At 39.6% G+C, this 22434-nt stretch overlaps 2 protein-coding genes across 3 annotated transcripts; one reads left to right on the top strand and one right to left on the bottom strand.

Annotated features, from left to right (window-relative positions):
• Positions 1–117: 117 nt before the first annotated feature.
• On the bottom strand, positions 118–3776 carry LOC145783094 (uncharacterized). 2 transcript variants are annotated; one of them, XM_082594867.1, is made up of 4 exons: positions 3527–3776; positions 3089–3213; positions 2666–2893; positions 118–470 (listed from the first exon to the last, which is right to left on the bottom strand). In XM_082594867.1, exons 1-4 carry the CDS (start codon positions 3725–3727, stop codon positions 314–316), a joined length of 711 nt encoding a protein of 236 aa, XP_082450993.1. In that variant the 5' UTR covers positions 3728–3776; the 3' UTR covers positions 118–313. The 2 variants fall into 2 exon arrangements, with proteins under 2 accessions (XP_082450993.1, XP_082450994.1); XM_082594868.1 differs by having other exon boundaries at positions 342–462; positions 2657–2893.
• A 16159-nt stretch (positions 3777–19935) lies between these two features.
• On the top strand, positions 19936–21607 carry LOC145783099 (microtubule nucleation factor SSNA1-like). Its single transcript, XM_082594873.1, has one exon. The coding sequence runs from the start codon at positions 20037–20039 to the stop codon at positions 20373–20375; it is 339 nt and encodes a 112-aa protein (XP_082450999.1). The 5' UTR covers positions 19936–20036; the 3' UTR covers positions 20376–21607.
• The last annotated feature ends 827 nt before the right edge of the window (positions 21608–22434 follow it).

Here is a 22434-nt window from a genome sequence, read left to right as displayed (position 1 = left end):
GCGTTTGACTTCATTGTGCATTAGCCTACAGTAAGTTATTTATACCCCTCAGTTGTGTTGAGCTGGTAGAGAAGTCAAGAGTAGGCTAATTTATTGCAACATAATTAGAAGGACTTTGGATATCGAGCTTTATTTATTAGCTGCGGTAGCCGGTAAGCGATCATAAAACATTTCAATGAACAGAAACTAGGTCCGTGGTCGTCCAGAACATCGTTTTTCTTTCAGCGACAATTTTCAATAGCACGTAAATTCATGCAAAAGCATAGGATCAGATTGAAGAAAAATAAGTTGTTTTCTGTATCTCAGAGCTAGGCTACATTGTTGATTTTCTTCGGCCCCTACAAAAAACAAAAGTTTTAGAAAAATTGTTCGTTGTTCCAGTCCCAGTATTGTTTGAGAGTTTGTCTTCTGCGGCAAGTTTTTCAGCTATGATCGGAAGAGACGATCTCCGTTTCACCAATTCTTTTGTTCTACAGTGTAACATAAGTCAATTGTGCTTTCATAAAGTTGCAATTAAGCTGCTATGAAATATATTTTACCTGTCTACCTTTTCTTTGATTTAGGGAATAGAAGAATATGACTGCTATTTAAGAGCACTAACAACTGTAGAATACTGTGCCTCAATGAAGGCTAATGCTAATGAACAATGCATAAATACTACAATAATTTCTCTAAAAAAATGGTAACAATTAAAACAATAAGAATTATCTGCATGTTTGTCTGCATGCAATATCTGTCTGCATGCAAGTAAAATTCAGAAGTCAGTTATATATTTTAGACTTAGTCTGAAGACAGGCGGAAAGAAACAATCGGGTTCACAAAGCGCACAGGACCAGGGTTGCATTCCTGGGGGGGCTCGGGGGAGGCTCAGCCCCCCGAAAAACGAAAAGGCTTGATGTAGGGGGGGCTCAGGGGGGGCTCGTTCAAGCTTCCATTTTTCAGCTTTTCTGGCTGAACAACAACTTCTCGACTGAACAAGTAACACTTTAACAGCTTTCTCACAACAGAACTGCAAAAAAACACGAACATAAGTTGATAGCAATCGCCAATTATCACTTTTGTCAGAAACTCTCCAGACTGGGAATATCAACTTCGTAGTAGCTAATCGTCATGTCAAATGGACTGTTAATTCTCTACTTCAAATAAAAAAAGCTATTCAAGAAGGAAAGTATTCGTTGGATGAAGTTGTTAACTTGAGTCCCGGAAGTACAAAAAACTACTCCTTTAAAGGCACAACATTGGACCAGTTCAAAGCTCGACGTAGAGACTAGCCTACCCTTCTTTTGATCGTAATCAGTTTATTCAAGCTTTCGTTGACAACATTGGAAGCAGGATGGTGGACACCAACAATAAAAATTCTGTGAAGAGCTTGGAAATTATTGTACCAGAGTTATGGCCTGCTGCAGTCATAGTTCCATGGCAAGAAGGGGAGCAGAGATTACAAAAAATAGAGGAGAGATTTCATGTCATCACTCCTATTTCCGATTTTCGATTGTATGTTGACAATCCTTGTCATATACCAGATACGATAAAGTTGCTCAAGAACGTAGTACTAATCATGATTGCTATAAGTTCTGCTGAAGCCGAACGTGGATTTTCACAAATGAACTTGGTCATCACACAGCTACGATCACGGCTGACCATATCACTTGTTTCAGCATTGTTGTTCATCAGCATCAATGGACCACCTCCTCATTTATGGAATGGCACTGCGGCAACTCAGAAGTGGTTGCAGACTGATCGGTCGGCTGTGGATGTTCAAGTTAAGCATTCTAAGCTGCCCACATTGAATGAACTCAGATCTCCGCAAAAACTGTTTGCTGGCTAAAATCAAGGACTGTCGTGGTGCTTTAAACTTAGCCCATAAAACCAAAGACCTGGCAGACAGGCTGTTTGTTTTGTGTAATCTCGTTTGCACCAACTTGGAATATGCTTTTGCTGTAATTGGAGTTTTTTAAACTGTTCGTTAATAACTAAATGAGATTTTAGTGTAACTGTCACATTGGCAGCTTATTGGTTCTTATATAGCAAATCTGCAACCACAAGCGCTCATTTCAAGAATTGCATTTCCTTACTTTCCTATTGCTGTCAATGTTTTTGCAAGTGTGCTTAGGATTGGCTCATACAAATAAGTTTACAATTGAGTTAAGAGATTGGAATTAGCTCATGCAAATCGAGTTTCAAGTGTAGGCCTACGCAGTAAAAAAAAAGCAAAGGAGATTGCAGTGTAGCAACCAAGCCTAATTTCAAACTTATAATTTTATATCGGATTCAACCACGCTTTCACGTTTTGTTGCTTCTACCTTTTTCTGTACTTCAAGCTATGTTTTAGCATGGGTTGTTTTTCGACATGATGTTCAGAAGTAAAAACATACTGAACAGTGTTTCCTTTTAAAAAAGGTAAACATTGTTGGCTAACCTACACCGATTACTTATACATACTTTGTCTATAACAACACAGCTAAGTGTTAGAGCCCCCCCAAAAAAAATTTTAGGAATGCACCCCTGCACAGGACGTATTACGCAATAAAACACACACAACTTATTATTTTGGTGATAGTAATTAAAGATGTAGGCTATGTGGTGCTCAGGTTTATTCTAGGTGGTTTAAGATTTAAGTTAAATTGATAGGTCATGCTACGTCACTGATCACGACAAATCTTACCGTTTTTTTCCTGCTAGTTTCTTAACCCCAGACAGCGATGACAATTCATCGTTGTCAGAAGAGTTTTCATCGGACTCGACGCTGTGGCGCCGTCTACCGGTCGGTTGAGGAATCTGTGGAGGTTTCTTTCGAGACATTGTTCTAGCAGTTGCAACTGTCCATGGTTGAACGGATCTGATTGGAATTGGATTTCCTTTGCATGCTGGAGATATCACGGGAACAGTTAACCTGAAATTGAGATTTATAAAACAATTGGTTGTGGTCTTTTCGCCGTGAAGTCCCAAGCTACATAAACACTGGAAGGTCTAGAGTAATTTGCCCAAGAAATTCACAGGGTTTTCTTATAAATTAATCGACTGAGGAAAAGTTTATTTCTTAATACTGAAGAAACCAACTCACAAATGTCTATTACAAGTATCTCACCGTTGTGAAGATTCTCTTAGCTTTTGTTTTTTGTAGTCAACAAGACCAAAGAACATTTTTGGTGCGGGATTTATCAAAAGATTGATCTTTTGGCTTTCTTCGTTTCCATAGGGATGAATACTTACCTGACAAAAATATGTCATGCTGTAAAATGCAGGAAATACACAGATAGGCAAATTGTGTTTGTGTTTCAAATAAATATGTGGCAATAGTCCATTATTATTCATCGGTCATAAGTTTCGTTGCTGTGCAAATGAAACTGCTTTTCTAATAACTTTTTTAGTTTTAGTTGGCTAATGCCTGTGTTTATAAATTTGTACTTCATTCTTTTCTTTGCGCCTGCAGTTAAAGATTAATTAAATCGAATATTATGCAATTTTTTTAATGATTTAAGCCGCCTGCATTCAGACTTAGATCAAATTAAAAAAAAAAACTCACTTCACTTTTTCCAGTAGAATGTTTAAGTGTTTCCATAAACTTTTTGGTAGTTTCGCCATCTATTTTTATCCTTTCGAAGCTTTTTTCAACATCTTGTGTGATCGATGCAATGCACTCTGTTAGCCGCTTTTCATTAGTTCTGTTTAGCTCCCTTGCCCTCGCCATGGCTGAACTTTCTTTTGATGGATGTTCAAGCGACATTGTCAAGCATTAGACCTCTGGTCTACCAACTTTAATTCTATTTTAAGTTAATTCTGCAGTTTAGAAAATTATTGATTATTCAATAAGTAATTTTTGTAGCATTTTTTGCATCTGAATTTTGTAGCAGTTAAGTAAGTTTTGTGCTTTTACCTAACCCAAGCTTTTATTTGTAACTTCTGTAATTCTTGGTGCGATTCCAACTATATAAATATTTCGAAGTCATTGAATGTGTTGACAGGTTTGTTCTTACTTCACAAAATTTCCACTAGTTCACACATACCGCTTCAACTTGATCATACTTTTGAGATGCCGGTAAAACAGAAATTATTGACAAGCTGTTTGCAGTTGTCATGAACACAAAATGTTATTTTTATAATTAAATGCCTGGTGAACAGTCTTATTCTATAACTAGTTTAGATTTGTGGGGCGACTAGCACACCAAGGGCGAACATCGACACAGTAGAAACTAGAAGGATTCGATTGTGGATTGAGATCCACAACGACAAGAAACTTTGCTGTAGAAGAGGAAAAATAGCCTTTCTTCTAAATTCGTGACAGCTGTTTGCTGTGCAAAACTTTTTGACTATTCTATCTAGACTCTAGAAGCTAATGAAAAGGACAAGTCCAACAAGTCTTTTTAGTTTTTGGTATTCGGTACTCTTTTTGGCTACGTACTGGAAAATAGGCCTACCCCTAGGTGGGTAACAATTCCGTTTACGGTAACAATAGGTAAAGGTAACAATTTCAAGTTTACGTTTCTAAATCAAAGAGAACTAATAACCTATATAATAGTTTACAAAATTTTTGTTAATTTTAAAATGAAAGCCCTGGTCTCTCACATGCACAGGCTACCAAACCGTATAGAAAGATTAATTTTATCTTTAAGTAACTAAATTTACAAGTCGGGAAAAAATTCTTTTAACCCGACTTGGCTTCGTTATCATGAATAATTCTTTTTTGTCAGCTCTGATAGCTTGTTAACAGGACTATTGCTAGAAAAGCACGACTGTTGCAGCAATATTGCAACTTGCAAGCTTTCATAATAAAAACATTTGAAACATGCTCACTCAGCTATTCGTAAGTAAAAACCACTCCAATCAAGTTCCAAATTGAAATGACCTTGGCTATTCTGGAAATAGATGTAAGTCCACTTCAAAAATTCAGACTCAGTGAAAGTTGCGTGCGTTTGAGCTCTCACAGTAAGTACTCGAACTTCCACTTCAGCTATCCGTAATCGAATTCACTGTTTGCAAAGGCATTGTCTTCAATCACTCAGCACAAGTTCGCCCTACTTCTTCTTTTCAAGGAGGCCATTATGTCTCAGTTGGCACGGCTCCAATGTGTTTATTTTGTTAGTAATCTAAACGTCAACATGCGTTTGCTTCTAATACTTTAATCTGGGTCATGAAAATCAAGAGGTTTTGGTTAAATGCAAAATGCGCCTAACAGCGAACAATTTTTGCCTATTTTTATGTAGGCTACTGTAATAGCCGATATTAGTGTTGTGTATTGTGTGCATTTAACAAAATACCAAAATAAAAACAAGATGCACATGTTACACAGGCATAGAATAATATCATAATAGGCTACGGGTTCTACAAACAGTGTCGTATAAATACCATCTCAGGCCACCACATAGCCCATTGGTAGGCCCTATCGTTTGTGACATCAAGGAAAGTTTATTAAAAAAGATGTTTTTCTTTCATCAAATTATACTGCAATTTATATAATTTATCGGGAGCCTATACTGTAATGTTGAATACGTTTGTTTCTACGTATGGCCTAGGTAGCACCTCTGATCTGATATAATTACAAAGGTGGGCATCCGCTACTTTAAAAATAGTGCGCTACCCGCTACCAATTGATAAAGTAGTGCGCTACCCGCAGTGCGAATTTGCCATTAAATTATAGACGGCCTCAAAAGCAAAGCAAAGGGCCTCAAAATTTAAGATGTACCACTTATATTAAAAAACGTTTAAACGTGGCCTATGAATTTGGAAAAACTTAGCAATTTCCCCCCTCCCAAAATATTTTTAAATGCACCGACTCGTAGACTTTGAAGCTAGGCTATTGGCCAATAGATATTGATACAGTGTCAGTGTCGCTACATTTCTTTTGTGTCTGAAATGACAAAATTATAGTTTCTGTAGACCGACAACTGACTAGTAGACAGTACGGTGATTTCGTTGTCTCCCTGTCAGTATGGGGATTTATGCCACTTTTGCAGTGTAGGCTATATAGCCTATAACTTGCATATTTCGAACATATACTGTTTCTGACAAATAATTAATTGATTAAGTGTTAAGTCTTGGAATGATGCAAATAAGCAGAACAAACAAAAAAAACAGTTGTTTTGGTTTTATGTAACTTAAGTAAACTTTTTTCCCTCTGTTACAGCATCGTTTGACAGAGATTTATTTTTAATTTGGGCTGAAAGTGCTGTCAGAATGCGCAATTTCAAGACAATTTTTTCAAATTTTTATGGGAGAGGTCCCCCAGACCCTTCAGGCTACCGGGCTTAATGACATGTACAATTATAGCCTACTCATTTTCCTTCTCCTCCGAAATTATGTGCTGGTGACGTCCCTGCTTGCGTGCATGTTTTTCCATCACTACTAATTCACTATGAAATCAGTGGTTGTTTGAAATACTTGTCTCTATGGCTGTTAAGGTGGAGGTTAGGTTAGGGGCCTAAAATTAACAATAGCTTAGGGCCTTTCTTTCTCTGAGTTGCTATAATCATCGGGCTGAAGTAGTAGGCCTATACTGCTACTTTTGTCAAACTGACACAGGAAGCACTTTGTGACGTCAAAATGACTTTGAAAACGAATGAGGCCTTATCACTCGTTTACACACTACCATTTCAACGTCATTATAGGTAAAATTTATTGTCACGCATCTTTCAGAAACACAGCATTTCAAACTGCGAGTCGCTGTGTCCTGCCCGATTGATTGGCTTCAGTACGTCTTTTTTAACCGAGAAAAAATCTCTCCACTGCAGCATTGGAAGGAAGGGGGGTTGGTTGGTTTTCCATGTTTATCCTCGGACTGACAAAGCCTTGATAGGTTATTCCTGACAATTCCTCATACTTGTAGAGGCTTTTGACGCAGAACCGGTTACCGAGATCGACAGAGAAAGGAATGGGGGTGTTGTATTTAATAAAGATACGTTATAAATCGGTAATAGCAAAGCTTAAAGAACTTGCTTCTCTCTGAAAAAGGGCCTTCAAAATTGACCTTTTATTTCGTATCGATGATTTATGCGATGGCAGCAACAGATCAAAACATTCATCCTAAGAGCAGTAGCGTAGGAGCATATGCTGCCGCCCCTGGCTTTCGTTGAAAATGCCGCCCTAAGTAGACTGCAGCAAATTTTGAAATAGTTTAATGTTCAAGCAATCTTTTCAATAAAAATAATTACAAATAATGTTCCGCGTCTCAGAAGTTCTATATTCATGGTCTATATTGCTTGAGAAAGAAACCTCACTGTCTCAGCGTTAAGGCCAAAAATAAAAGACAAAAAATGGACAACAAATGTATCAGGTAAATAAAAGATCAATAGCCGCCTCAAAATTGAACATTTCGAGCTTTCGCCGAAGCAAAATCAGCGATAATAGCTTCAAAATCAAGTTTTTGAACGTAGTCTCTTTCCATAGAAACAATCGATAGAGCTGATAGCCGATCATCATTCATGGTAGAACATAAATACGACTTTATCATTTTGAGCTTTGAGAAACTTCTCTCACAGCTCGCAATTGAAACACCAATGGTAAGATAAAGTTTCAGACACAAGCATAAATATGGTGTCAAATCAAGTAGGTGTGATTAAGCTATACCACTGTAAAACATCAAACGCTGTTGCATTACGATTCTTCTTCGTCGTATGAGCTGTTCTTCCGGACTATATGTTTGGGCATGATGTCATCAGCCACTCGACAGTCTCGTCATCCAGGGCCTTCAGTCCAAGCGTTTCATGTGGTGGTTGATGGATTGGGCAGTCATGGACGACATGGTCTACTGTCTGGTCTGTGGCGCCACCAGGGCCGTTGACAGGATTTCTCGGGCCCGGTACCCATTTATTTTCGGGCCCCCTTCATCGACAATGTTATGAATATAAAGGTCGTGTACAAAATTTTATTGATGTGCTGTTAAAATGAGGATGACACATGCCGTTCAATGTAGAAAATTAAGAGGAATATCATTTATATATTCTCAAAGATTTGTTGTACCCACGAATTTCCCCAACTGTGCAATTACGCATTAGGGATTTCTCCATAAACCGCAAAATCCTTGCTCTCAATCACGATCTTCGTCGATATGTTTAAAATTGTTGGAGTTTTCGACTGAAATTAATTCTTTGTAAAGTAGAGTAGCCTTAGGAGAGTAAAACATTTTTGGAGGGCGAAAATAATTTTCCCAAATTTTGTCTTTGCATATATATTTTCAAAAATACAAAATTATTCACAACCTCTGAGAGTCATCAACTTGGCCGTGTACGAAATACAAGCAAAAAAAAACACGTACAACAGCAAAACAAGGCTGAACTTACTTTAATCTACGTTCATAGACCTGCCTGTGTCCCAATTAAATGAACCATCAAATTAAAACATTCTTATGTATCACAAAAAATATACAGTATATTCATATTTCATATCTTTATCCTGCATTGCAGGAAAGCGGACTTGAGCGCTATGCATCGGTGTACGCCTTCCGACGTACACCTGACCCACGCTGCAGCCGATGGCAATGACTGATTCCGGTTGTCTACTCTACTTATGACTTAAATTTTGTACTACCCATTACTCGAAATCGATCACTGGGTAGAGGCAATTATCGTAAAGTTTCTTGCCCAGAGAAACAACAGCAAGTGCGTGTGGCTGGAGTCGAACATGCAGGCTCTCGACTGCGAGCCTAACTGGATTCAAAAAAATTGAACTGAGACTTCACCAATAACTGGATAACAATAATTGCTGAATATTCATGTCACCAGATTATATGAAAATCTCCAGCCCAACTTCAATAAAAAACCTGACCAAAAGTTGCTCAATCTTTTCAATTCAAAGATAGTCCAAAAACTCAATATTTGTAAATTTGCATTGAAAAATACTAAAATGACAATCCGCTTAGGCCTACTTATCAAACCAGTAACATTACTTAATCCATGCTGCTTCAAATCCTACAGCCTGAAAAGAATTGGACAGTTTACCATGCCATGTGCATCAAACTTCCACCTTTGAACAAAACTAATTTTGATACCAAAAATATTGATATAATCATAGTCAATGTTTTTTCAGAAGATCATTACAAAGATAATCTTACTTCACAATGAAGCTGCTAGGCCTACTCAAATCACAAGCACTGAAGAAAAATGACTCCCAGATAATAGCTTCAAACTCAATCGTTGCCACAAAATACAGACCACATTACCAAAACATGACATAAAAATAGCACTGTTTACATTGCCTGATATATTAACGTCATGAATTGGATGACAAAACAACATAACATGTGTCTTTATATTTGATTGTTGTTGCTCTAATACTGTGTCATAGATAGTAAATAGCTGAGCATATCAACCCTGGGACTGGCAAAGACAAACAGCAGTTTATACAAAACAAATCAATACAGAAAACAGTTAAAATATAGCTCACAAAAACATGAAATTAAATCCAGGAAAATTCACAAGTTGTTTTCATTTAATATACTTTTTCACTTTGTACATAACTACAGTTAGTGGCCGAAATCAATGCTCACAAAAGTGGTGTATACAGTATGTGGCCTCACAACTGTTGTTTATTAAAGTTTATAACAAATGCTTATTCTGTTTGACCACATCTAAAAATGATAAGCTATCTTTGTAGTATTTAAGTCAAGTTTTGCGAGCATAGCATAACTCATGGTAAAATTGACTTATCCAATAATTGGATATTTTTGCCCAAATATTTTTACAAACAACTACATTAGTGGGATATAGAGAAAAAACAAAAACTTCATAAGTTCACCAGAACCCAGCAAGGTTTCAAAATTCTACCAATGAAGGAATGTAGGCTTGTGTGATATTCTAATGAATATCTGTAATAAGCTTATCTCAGCTTGTCGAAGCATTATTTTGCATCTTTTTCGGCAAATACTGAATCGAAACTTATTCTGTCCAAATTTTAATACCAAATATAAAAGCTTTCAAATTGTCGATACTCTGTTTTACATTCAAAGCAAAATGTTTTTTATACCAAATGCAACACTATAAAGTTACTAAACTGGTAGAATATTGAAAACTTATGGTAAAAATTGATTTGTCCAAATAACTAGACATTTTTGCCCAAATGATTTTTATAATCAACTACTATATCAACTACTTATAATCAATCAAAAAACAAAAAACCTTGTAAAGTTACCAGTACACAGTAGCCTAGGCTTTTAAATCTTACCCATGAAGAAATGCAGCTTACAGCCCTACATGTTAGTAAATATCAGTAATAAGCTTACCTCTGTTTCCTAACTGTATTTTTACAGAGTGTTCTATTTTGCAGTTGTCGAATCGAAACTTATTCTGCCCAGATTGCAATACCACATGCAACAGTTTTCAAAGTCGGTGATAATACATTTACATTCATTGGATAATATTAATGTATCTCATAAATTTCAACAATTATGTAAAGTTTTTTAACTGGTGAGGCATCGAAACATTGTGATAAGATTGATTTGCCCAAATAACTTGACATTTTTTCCCAAATTTGCGACATTTTTTTTCAGCGGGGGAGCAACCGCCCCCACCCCCCTGCCCGCCCACCTCCTATGGCTATGATTTGCAAGTAGCTAGAAGTGATTAGGCTACCACCAAAAAATATATATATCCGAAATTAAAGAGTGGGTGAAGAAAAATATTTCGTGTTTTTGAAAAAAAAATCGTGGTTAGGGAAATCACTATACCTGGAAGGGGGCCGGTACTTTACCATCTGACGGCTGAAGTGGCTGTTTTAACCTCTGATGGCAATTCCTTTAGATCTGATTATATTAAGATCTTGATAATGTTTGAAGTCGCGGGGAATATTTTAAATCCGGGCCCCCTAAATATTCCGGGCCCGGGTCCAAAAGTACCACCTAGACCCCCCTGTCAACGCCCCTGGGCGCCACACTCGCATCCCGGTGAAGGAGCCAGGCCCCATCTGCACACGTCTGAACGAAAGCGACCGACGCCCGTTCGTAGGCGGTTAAGCCGGACCCACGCAAGTCTTGCGAGGGACATTCCAGGAGGGTGGGGATCGACGTTGGGTAGGAAATCACGGAGTCGGGAGGTGTTGTTTTGCCACTCCATGTTCCATGTGTAGTTCGTCCAGTGTGCCGCACTTATTTCAAGATCTTCAACGTTGTTCAGAAGCTGTCGTGCGGCGGGCACAAATGGGCGTCTTGATTTCAGTCGCTGCTGTTCTCCAGGTAGGCGCTGGAATGTAGGGGAGACTCGGGTAAGTTGGCCCAGCAAAATGGAAAATTGAATTTGTGAGCTAATAACAAAACATATCTTAAAACGAATGTTATTGAAGAGTACAAAATTCATCACTCTAGAAGTGGACATATTCTTGCGTCAAACAAACATTCTTAGGTATATAATTTTTCAAGTTTTCCGAAAAAAAAAATGAAATGGACCATCTTGCCTTCCTGTGCGGGTAATTTGGCCCACCATGGAAGGTGAATTGGCCACGTGGGCAACATGTCTATCTATACGGTATATTAAACAGTAGAAAAGTTCTCTTTCTCTCCAATTTTAATTTCTTTCTAATTATTTCTTGGTTTTATAGAGGCATACATACCGTACATAATTTATTCTATGTATGCATTCATGTTTGGTTTATAATATAATCTACTATTAGGCTATAATGCTGTATTTTATCTCAGTAAACTTTTTTACATGAGTAGCTTACACCAAATAACCTTTCGAAAATAACAAAGGTTGTATCAAACATCATGTAGTTGGAACGGCATGCCTTTATTCCTAACGATCTGGTCACCTTAACGATACTGATAGGTAGGACCTTGTTTGCAATAGGCTACAAACCCCATTTTTGCATGGGTACCAATATCGGAACATTTTTTAATGCATCGCCGAAACGAGGTACGTGTTTGACCGTCGCTTGAGAAGTGGTTGATACACATTTCCGCGATTGGTTTTCTTGATTACTTACTATTATTACCATACGGGTTAGGAATAAGTTGTCGCAATTTGTGCCATAAAAACGATGTTAGGAAGTGTATTAATGTTATTGATCGTTTAATGCCGATGTAAAGCCGCGATTTACTTACTTTGGATACTTGATGATAGGCTACTTCAATCTTGCAAAAATAAGTCATCGTATTAATTAGTCAATTATTATCATTCTATGTAATACCTCATGAAGGCAAGTTGGCCATGGTGGCCAACGTACCCACCCACGAAATGGGCCAACTTCCCTACATGGCAACCATATTGTTAAAACTAAAATTTATTTCAAACTATCGAGCTTCTAACAACGGTTTCACCGTCAAAGTGAGCCTTAATAACCACTCTAGCGCTGCGCTCACTAAATAATAACCTTTCTTATAAAGTAAGAAAAAACTCACTCGACATTTAAAAAATTCTAAAATCCAAAAATTTCAAAAATCATAATTTTTCATACAAAAATTGTGCTCACATGTTTATACTGCTTGCTAGAGCCTTCCAACCTGGAGATAAGATAGTTTCAACAGCACTTTCTCAGCATGCGTACGATACATAACAATAACTAGCCTATTGTAGTTAAAAAATGATTTAGAGTGGGCCAACTTGCCTATTGGGCCAACTTACCTGAGTCTCCCCTACTGTAGAGGAGGTGGTCGGGGTCCAGTGCGTGACGAGCAAGGGAAATCATGGCTCCTTTACGGCGAAGCTCAGCAGGTTGGATGCCTGCAAGGATGGGAAGGCAGTCCGTTGGAGTGGGACACAGGCATCCAGTCACAGTGCGTAGTGCGTCATTGATGGCGGTGTGAATGTGGCGGGTGTGAGAGCTGCGGCACCACACTGGTGCGCAGTACTCAGCGGTAGAATGGACGAGGGCCAAGGTAGCTGTGCGAAGGGTTTTCGCATCAGCTCCCCAGCCGGAACACGCCAGTCGTCTCAAAAGTGCAACGCGCGCAGATAGTTTTTTGCGCAGTGACTCCAGGTGTCGTCGGTACGTGAGTGACCTGTCCAGGATTACGCCGTGGTAGGTGGGTTCGGCGCAGTATGGCAGGCGTTCGTCATCGGTGGTAATGTTGATCTCACGTTTTGCTTCCTTGTTGTTTAGATGGAAGGCCGCCGACACAGTCTTTGCCTTGCTGAGCTGTAGCTTCCATTTATGGAGATATGTTGATATAGTTGACATGTCCTGGCTTAGGTTCCTCTCCATTGACTGCCAATCTCCGGCTGGATGCAGGAGAGTCAGATCGTCTGCGTAAGCATACTTCCTGGAGATGGTGTCAGGCAGGTCATAGATGTAAGTGTTAACGAGGAGGGGAGCCAGGACAGAGCCCTGTGGGACGCCGTTCCTGAGTCGACGTAGTCTACTTCGTCGGCCGCTACCAGTGGAAAGGGTAAAGCTGCGGTTTTGCACAAGTTCCATAATCATATGGACCATGTGCCTGTCAGGAAGGAGACGGAGTAGTTTGCAGGTAAGGCCGCTGTGCCATACAGTGTCGTAGGCAGCCGTGAGATCGACAAACACGGCGCCAGCCTTCTTTTTTGCCGAGAAGCTATCCTCGATGTCATCAGAGTGACCTGGTCTACGGTTGATCTTCCGTGGCGAAAGCCGGCATGTTCCCGAGGGAGCTGAGGGTCTATTATCGGTTCGACACGGGCGTAGATAAGTCTTTCGAGTATCTTGAAGGGGATACAGAGCAGAGAGATGGGGCGGTAGCTCTTCGGATCCTCTGGGGGCTTTTTCGGCTTTGGGACTGCAACCACTAGGGCTCTTCTCCACATTCTTGGGATGCGCAGGTGACGCAAGCAGCAGGAAAGGAATTCTTTTAACCAGGACCTCATAGAGGGGGCAGCTTGGAGTATTAGTTCCGGGCATAGGTGGTCAAGGCCCGGGGATTTGCCTGGCTTTAGGTGCTGGAGGGCGGAGGCCAATTCTTCTGGAGTAAACGCACCAGAGATGTTGCCCTCGACAGGTGTTGGAACCTTCCAGAGGTCCGTCATTTCCTTGAGGACGGACTTGTCTGATTCACGGTCTCTCGTTCTGTGCACTCCATTTTTCACAAGTTGTGAGGCGATGACATTTGCTGAAATGGGGCATTGGAGACGAGAGGCACATGATCTGCCAGTGAGGTTGTTGAGTGTACTCCATGCTGTGCGGCTGGAGTGCGTGAAGTCGATGGCTTCTGTCCAGCGCTCCTTCCTCTTTGAATCCAATCTTGCCAGCAGGGTTGTTGGTGGTGGCGGTGCCTTGGGGGGAACAGAGGAAGTCGCGGTAAAGCCTGTCGCACTCCACATCCCAGAAAGGTATGTAGTTTTTCGTCGACCTTGCGGGATGGAGTCTTTTGCCGCAGATATGATTGCATCACAGAAATCCTGGTAGGCTTCATCCACTTTGATGGTGTGTGGGGATGAGAGGTACTGCGTAGCTTCGTTTGTGAGGAAGCTGTAGTATTCCCAATCGACCTTTCTGAAGTTCCATCGCTTGACAGGCTTGCTCGGAATAGGTGTGGCAAGCAAGGGGAGCGTGATTAGTTAAGGTGGGTGTTGAGACCTTGGGAACTTCTCTAGCACACGTCTGTCCGGCTGGCGATCATTGGGGTCATCACTTGCGAAAGCCAGGTCTGGGTTCGTGCCAGTGTTTCAACGACCGGAGTGGAAGCTCGGTGCGCCCTTAGGATCGTATATGAGGGCGAGGTTGTTGTTGGTTGCTCAAGCGGCCAGACTTTTTCCGTCGTTGTTGATGGAGTTGTAGCCCCAGTCAATGTGGTGGCAGTTAAAATCGCCAGCGTAGAGGCTGGGGTGGGGGAACACTGAGATGGCTGTTGATGTTATCTGCAAAGGTGGGGGCTTGTAGACATTCACGATGTTGTAGCCTGTTACATCTACACAAAGCCACTCGATCTCCGATTGAGCTTGGGATTGATCAACCAAGGACCAGCTCAGCCGGTCATGGACAAACGTGGCGAGGCCGTGTTTCCTGCTGCAGGTTGCGCCTGCGAGTGTGAAGTTGGTTAGTACCAACCAGGGATACCTAGACACTAATACCAACTTATCCACAGATGTGCAGTGAGTCTCTTGGAGGAGGATAATGAGGGCTTGATGCTTGGTGGCCAGGTGCTCGATGATGTTGAGCTTGCTGGCCGTGATGCCTTAGGTGTTCAGCTGCAGTACGGTGGGTCGTCGGTACTTTTCGACAGTGCGAGCACTGCCGTGCCCTGAGAAGGGCATTTCCCTACCCACCCCGCGCTGAACAGTCTCATTAGCTCTTGTTTGACAAGCTTCGTTTCGCATACGTATTTTATATAATTTCGTATGTTACTGACGGGGGGGACCACGTGAAGGTGCTTGTCTTCCTCTCCATTACGATCAAACGTGGTTTCACTGCTTCGCATCAGCCTCTTAAATCTGTCAATTTCCACAGCTAACTCCAAAAAGTCCATCTCGTCGTCTTTATTTTTGCATTACTTCATTTCTCGTGTTGTGTGCACTGTGCAGCCTCATTTTGCCCCCCCCCCCCCTTGCAGCCTGCCGCCCCTGGCGCAGAGCCAGAACCGCCAAGTGGCTGCTACGCCACTGCTTAAGAGACGTAACTGGTGTTGGTGTCACTCTTGTCGGTATCAAGGTGGCTTGATTGTTTCGCGCAATAGTTGTATGATTTCTAAGTTACTTGGATTTTTTCAAGCATTGTTTTCATGAAAAGTTTTCAAAAATGTTTTTAATCATTTTTTCACTTTATGTTGGAAAGTAGCGAGTAGCGGGAGTGCGACTGAAAAAAACGTAGCGCTACTTCTGCAGCCACTACTCCAACAAAAATGTAGCGGCCGTACCGCTACCAAAAAAGTAGCTACAAAGGTGGGGTGCTACTGCCCACTCGTTCGTTCGACTTTTGAAGTATGCGCTTGAGCACTGAGCAGCGCACGTTAAACCTCTCTCCAATAAGCGACATCTAGTGGATGGAATAATTCTTCGACAACAACACTTCAACAATAGGAAAAACTTCACCCTGTCGATCTCGGTGATCGGGCCTGCGTCAGTGGTTCAAAGCCTCTACAAGTATGCGAAACTGCCAGGATTAAGCTCTCTTGTGATATCCCAATTCATTTTTAAAATTGTTTTAAAAGACTCTCAAAGTAAAATGTTCAGGAAACTTGTTATTTCTTAATTTCTTTTCAATTTTTTTTTTGCTGGCGCAAACATGTAGTGAACGGCAAAGTAACAAAAAGGAAACTGGAAAAATAACAAAAACGTAATTTGCCGATGCTTGACATTTGTCATTAAGAACTGGAAAGCAGCTGACTTGATGATTGATATAGTCTTTCGCTGCTTCCTATTTGTTGTGATATCTAGATTGCTATTGTGCTATGAGTCTCTGGTGCTATTATATTCATATTGTGTATAATTGTGCCGTGCTGTTCTTGCAACAGACAAAATAAAAGTTTTCTTTCCCCTTCCCCCCTCTCAAAAAGATTTCCCAGTCCGAAGAGGAAGATTTAATCAATCAATATGAACATTAGATAAATATAGCCTACGTTTTAAGATGATTAAACCTCACACTGATAGTACGGTACGGTATGGTAGTATGGTATAAGTACGGTATTTGTTGCCATTATAGCCGATTCCAATTCGAGTCCATTTTTTGTTTTAATAGTATAATTAGAGGGAACAACTGACTATATGGCCAAACGTTTTTTTTTGCTGCTCCTGGCTAATCAAATTGGAATTGTTCAACACTGAACCTATTTTAGCGCTTTTCTGTTCTTTTGAATTATATGTTATAGTGACGTTACCATACTATGTTAACTTATTGTGTGCCCCTAATCGGCAAATAAAGGTATCTGCTAAGTTTAATTTTTGTATGGCAACTTTTAAACCAACCAAGCAGAAACCCGAAAACTGCTATATGTTCAATCATATAAGACATCTATGGTTCAATATCAATACAAAAATCCAGTTTCTGCTTTGTTTTTGTTGCTATGTTAACCGAAGCTAAATATTGTTGGTTATTTATTTATTTGAGTTACTGAGTTTGTTCAAGTTATTAACTTTATTGATTCAAGTTACGAATTTTATATTTGGTGTCTTGTTAACAATTAAGCCTGAATTAAATTTTTAACAACAAACCAAGAGAGACATACGGCACCCTAAGAGGTTAGATTTTGAGGTCAGCTGTCATCTGTTTCTCAAGATTGTAGGTGTATATTTCAACTATATTATTATTATTACCTAGGCCAGCTTAGGTAATTTTTGAAATTCATTTCACAAGTGAATTCTTCTTCAGCTTATAATAATTTTTGAATTGTTTTTTTTCCTATTCAATTTTTTTTTTTTTTGGTTGGGTTGAAGATTTACTTTAAATTAAGTCGATAAAACATGGGAAAAAACAATTGAGAACCAACTGCATCTTCAAGCATGCTGTTGCTCATTAGATGTCTTGCTAAGACACAGGTGTGGGTTTATAGTTACTAATTACAGAGATATCTAGACTCTTTTAACTAATTTCACTCATGGCAATTTGAACTGTTAAAGATCTGAGGTTGAGCATTGGACACTTGATTGTGTGGGCATATGAGTACTACTACTTCATACGCGCCGACTTCCGAGGGGGCCGGGGGGCACCGCCCCCCGTAAATTTATGGTTGAGGGGCAACAAAAATGGCTAAATACCAGTGTTGTTTCAAAGATAAAATACTTCGCCAAATAGATTTAGATAATTTAAACAGACTTTAACAATGCCGAAAGCGAAAAGCAGCTTACGTTGTTCTGGCCCGCAAAACAGCTGATCATACGGCTTTTTCTGGAACGTGAATTACTGCAGAGATGCGCACGGCACGCACGCTCGCACACTGCTTTTCTTCCCGCGCGTGAGGAGCAACTTCAAAGCCAAAACGTGTGGTGGTGAAAAAGCGAATGCGAGGTTGAATGTTTATTCTCATTTTACGAGTTATCCAAAGGTCCGTTAGATTTTCTTTGACCAAACATGAAAACGCACAAAATCACAATGAGCTAACAATATCACAATTTTTGCAACTAGGCGTACTGCATGCGTAAAACTAATCGTTTCAAGATTTAACGATTGGTTCTAATAACCAGAACTATTTCTTGGTTCTAATAAATTCGGTTTGCGACCTAGGTGTCAATATAAACAAGACAGTAAGCTTAATCAAAGACTATTTTAATTGAGTAAAATAGCGTTTATGGTTATGACGTCATCACCTTTCTCGCCCCCCAAGGTTTTTTGAAAAGGGGGCGCCTATGTACTACTTGGTATATTGAATAACAGCCTACTCAACTTTGAAAGCTCTGGGGACTAGGTTATATGTTAAAGGGTGTGTCATGGAAATATGCAGTGGCTATTCTTGCTGTATATAGTAGACATAGCCTCTGAAGCTATGATCCTCCAGTCACTCAAATGTGATATTTTTTGTTTGCTAACTTTTATAGCCTCAAAAGTCACTGCTTTCTGCAAGTGCTTAGATGGCTGAAATCTGCAATGTCTGCAATGAGAGTCCATGACACCTCAATTCGACACAATGCAAAAGTGAATTAAAAAAAAAAAAACGATTCAAAATTAATGCTGCTCATTTAATGATAGTGCTTTTTTGTTGCTTCCAACTGTTATTTGTGCTAGGGTGGTGACGATGTCGTCCCCTGCCGATGTTGTACCCCCGATGTCGTCCCCTCATACATTTTAGCCAACATTCTTTGTGCCATACTTCTTAACTTGGCCTATACTTTATGTTCACACAATCCTTCTAAAGTCATTATTTCAACTATATTTTTTGAATAGAGGCTGTATTTTAAGCGTTTTGAATTGTGAGTAATACAGTTTAATTGTTAAAGTTTTTCACTGGCCGAGTGGTTAGCACGTTGGGCTCGCAGTCGAGAGCCTGCATGTTCGACTCCAGCCACCCGCACTTGCTGTTGTTTCTCTGGGCAAGAAACTTTACGATAATTGCCTCTACCCAGTGATCGATTTCGAGTAATGGGTAGTACCAAATTTAAGTCATAAGTACAGTAGACAATCGTAAACAGACATTGCAGTCGGCTGCAGCGTGGGTCAGGTGTATGTCGGAAGGCGTACACCGATGCATAGCGCTCAAGTCCGCTTTCCCGCAATGCAGGATAAAGATAAACAAACAAACACTTCTGTTAAAATTCGACAATTGTTTGAGTGCATAATACCATACTTAAGTGACCAAAGTCTCAGATGCTATAGTCACCATATCTGGTAACTATAGTCTCTGTCCATAATGTAAACCTTACACTATCTGATTTTTAAAGCTCTGGGAGCATGTCTACGATGGATGAAGCACATTCTTTTTTTCTTATTGTACTTGGTAGGTTAAGCAAAATATTGCAATTTTAAAAGTTAAGGTTTAGCAATGAGAAGATAGGTTCCTGCTATCACTTCATGTTTAATTAAATGTAAACATTAAAATGTTTGATTTTGTACCATGCTGCGATAAAATGATTTGTGATGCTTGCGTGATATTTCATACAATTGGCTCACTACTTATATACTTTTTTGCCTGAGGGCATTGCTGAAAGGGGTGTTATGGGTTTTAAGTCACCACAATTTGAGATAGTCTAATACCCATGCTGTAATGTGGTTCGAAATTTAAAACTTGGCCCTTGAAATAGGTCAGCTTGAAAATAAATGATGCTAAAACTTACATTTTTACTTGTATTTGTATCAAAACTTAGACCAAAACTCATCATAACTTGAAGGCTGTTTTAGCTCGGAATGGCCCGTTTCGGTGAGTCCGATCCCTTAATGGGGGATTTTTTTCAATTTTTTTTTTAAATTATTGGTTACCGTAGCCTAATTATCATTGCCGTTTTGTGGTTAGGGGTTGGAGGTTAGGAACTCACCGAATAGTAGCAGACCCGTTTTAGCTATACATACTTGATCTGCTCACATAAATATTTAACTTGCACTACTAGTTTTGGCATTAATGAAAATGAACTCTACGTTATGAAGATATCTTGTTTCTTATTTCTATTTCATGTGTACAGGCTTAAGCTTGAAGAGTTTAAACTAAAAGCAAAGAAACTCTTTTCAACAAGCAAAAGAAATTCAAATAACAAAAATAGTCATAAGACATTTAGAAGACAGCAGCCATGACCCATCAAGGTGCTGCTCTGCAAAGTTATAATAATGAATTGGTGAAATGTATCGAAGACCTTTGTGGTAAACGAGATGAACTTCACAGACAAGTTTTACAAGACGAGGAAGAAAAACAAAAGCTGCAAAGTGATATTCGAGCACTGACTGAACGTTTAGCAAAAGCCAACGAAAGCATTGCAAAGAAAATGACAGCAAGAAACGAGTTTGATAAAACGATATCTGAAACTGAAGGGGCTTACATGAAAATACTTGAAACTTCACAGACCCTGTTGAACTCTGTTAAAGGCAGCTTAGGCGGTGGGGCTGGAAAGCGCCATGAAGCTTCAACTTGACCTTTACTTAGTTGCTATGGTGACTGTAGTGTCTTCCATAAAAAAAAAATAATGTTTGATTGATTACCGTATGGAAATCTTCATCCTTGGGCTGAGAAAGCTTCTTTATTAGTCTAATCCTGGCAGTTTTTGCATAAGTTGTAAACTAGAGGCATTAAATTACTAAAGCAGGCCTGGTCACGGAGATTGACAGGGTGAAGTTTTCGCTTGTTGTTAAAGTGTTGTCTATGAATTATCCCATCCTCTAGGTCTCGCTGAATATAGAGCTATCTTGGAAATGCGTTGCTCAAGTGCATACCTCGAGAGTCGAATCAGTGCCGTTTGATCTTGCGGTTTCTTCATTCACAAAGTTTGTGGTCTTAACCAACAGCTATTAGGATGGACAATAGACGTAATAAAACCGCTGCCAAATGTGTACAGCAAAAACTTGTTTTCCCAGCCGACTTTTGATAAATTTTAATTTGTTTTGAATAATTCTTCATGCAAATTTTAATAACATGTACTGTATAAGAGGTATCGATATATGTGCCTATAATTATAGTACCTACAATGTAACAAAACGAGTTTGTGTGTACTGGTATCGAGAAACAGAAGAAACTGCACTAGAACTTTGATTTTTTGCTGTATTATCTTCCTTACAAAACATTTTATTTACGTACGGTACCTTTAAATAAGTAACTCTTGTATATTGCCGTTTATGTTTTTGTATCGTATTTTTTCTGCTTATATATTTGCGGCTGTGTAGTAAATGTACAGTACTATAACTTGATTGCGAATTGAACAGGTTGGCTATTGTTTTGTCTTGATCATATGGTTTATCTTAGTTCCATGGGAATATCAACACCAGTGGGGATGGGTAAATATTAACTCATAAATGCTCTCATAGTTTTTGGGAAGCAGAAGTGGTAAATGTTAAGTCTTTCAAATAATCATGTATTTGGCAACGTGCACAGGACTAAAAGCTGGTATTTTTCTTTGTGTATACTGTACTAATTTTTGTCATTAGGCAAAGGGAAATTCGTAATTACAGCAGTAACTAATCATAAACACTCAGCCACTACTAATTACTAAACCTAAGCACCATTTATAACATAATTAAATATATAATGCGCTGTATTAAACATACAAAATAAGAAATATCCACTAAAATAAGAAGTCCTCTGATTTTGTAGTAGCCTGTAATCACTGTGTACGTTTGCATTTTTTAAATAAATCCCCAAATACAGAAACATACTTGCTATTGATCGTTGTTTTAATATTTTTACAAAAACACATGCTTAATTATTGCACAATCTTTTCATGAACTGTATCGAAATGTAACCTATATAGATTAGGAGTGTGGGAGTCTGCTAGGGGGAAAGCTTGAAAACCCTTTAGACATGTCTTTAATTAAAAATACGCCCACCTCCAAGTTGTTTATTTTTACCTCAAAATATCAACAACTTGGAGGGTTGCATTTGTACCATTTTCCTTGCCCCTGTTTAGTGTTCACCTGCCCCGGAGGTGAAAATTTTTTTCCCACGACATTTCTGTCTCATTGATGATGATGATGATGGCGTATGAGCGATCTTTCCAGGCTAGATTGGAGGGCAGGAAATCTTCAGCCACTCAGCAGTCTCGTCGTTCAAGACCCTCAGACCATGCGCACCGTGTGGTGACCGGTGGGTGACAGTGGTGGATGACATGGTCTGCGGTCTGTTCCGTGGCACACACTCGCATTCTGATGAAGGAGCCAGGCCCCACTTGTGCATGTCCGAACGAAAGCGGCCGACGCCAGTTCGCAGGCGGTAAAGCCTGACCCACGCAAGCCTTGCGAGGTGGACGGGGATCGGCGCCGCCGCATCAAAAAATTTGCTAATTTTAAACAAAACTGCATTAAAAGAGCGAGTTTTGCCAATACCAAACATCTCAGCCAGGAATTAGCAACAAGAAAACATAAAGACTTAGCTTTATTTCCGAAAAATGCCGAAGAAAATATGATCTTATCCTTTTGCTATGCCACCGGACAGCACCATCTTACAGGAATATTCATACTCACATTTTTGTTGAAAATGCTCTC

Source organism: Aplidium turbinatum, chromosome 14 (genome assembly GCF_918807975.1).
Source record: "Aplidium turbinatum chromosome 14, kaAplTurb1.1, whole genome shotgun sequence".
In the NCBI taxonomy this organism is placed as follows: Eukaryota; Metazoa; Chordata; class Ascidiacea; order Aplousobranchia; family Polyclinidae; genus Aplidium; species Aplidium turbinatum.
Note: the sequence above shows the minus strand (reverse complement) of the source record. Positions and strands in the feature narration are given on the sequence as shown.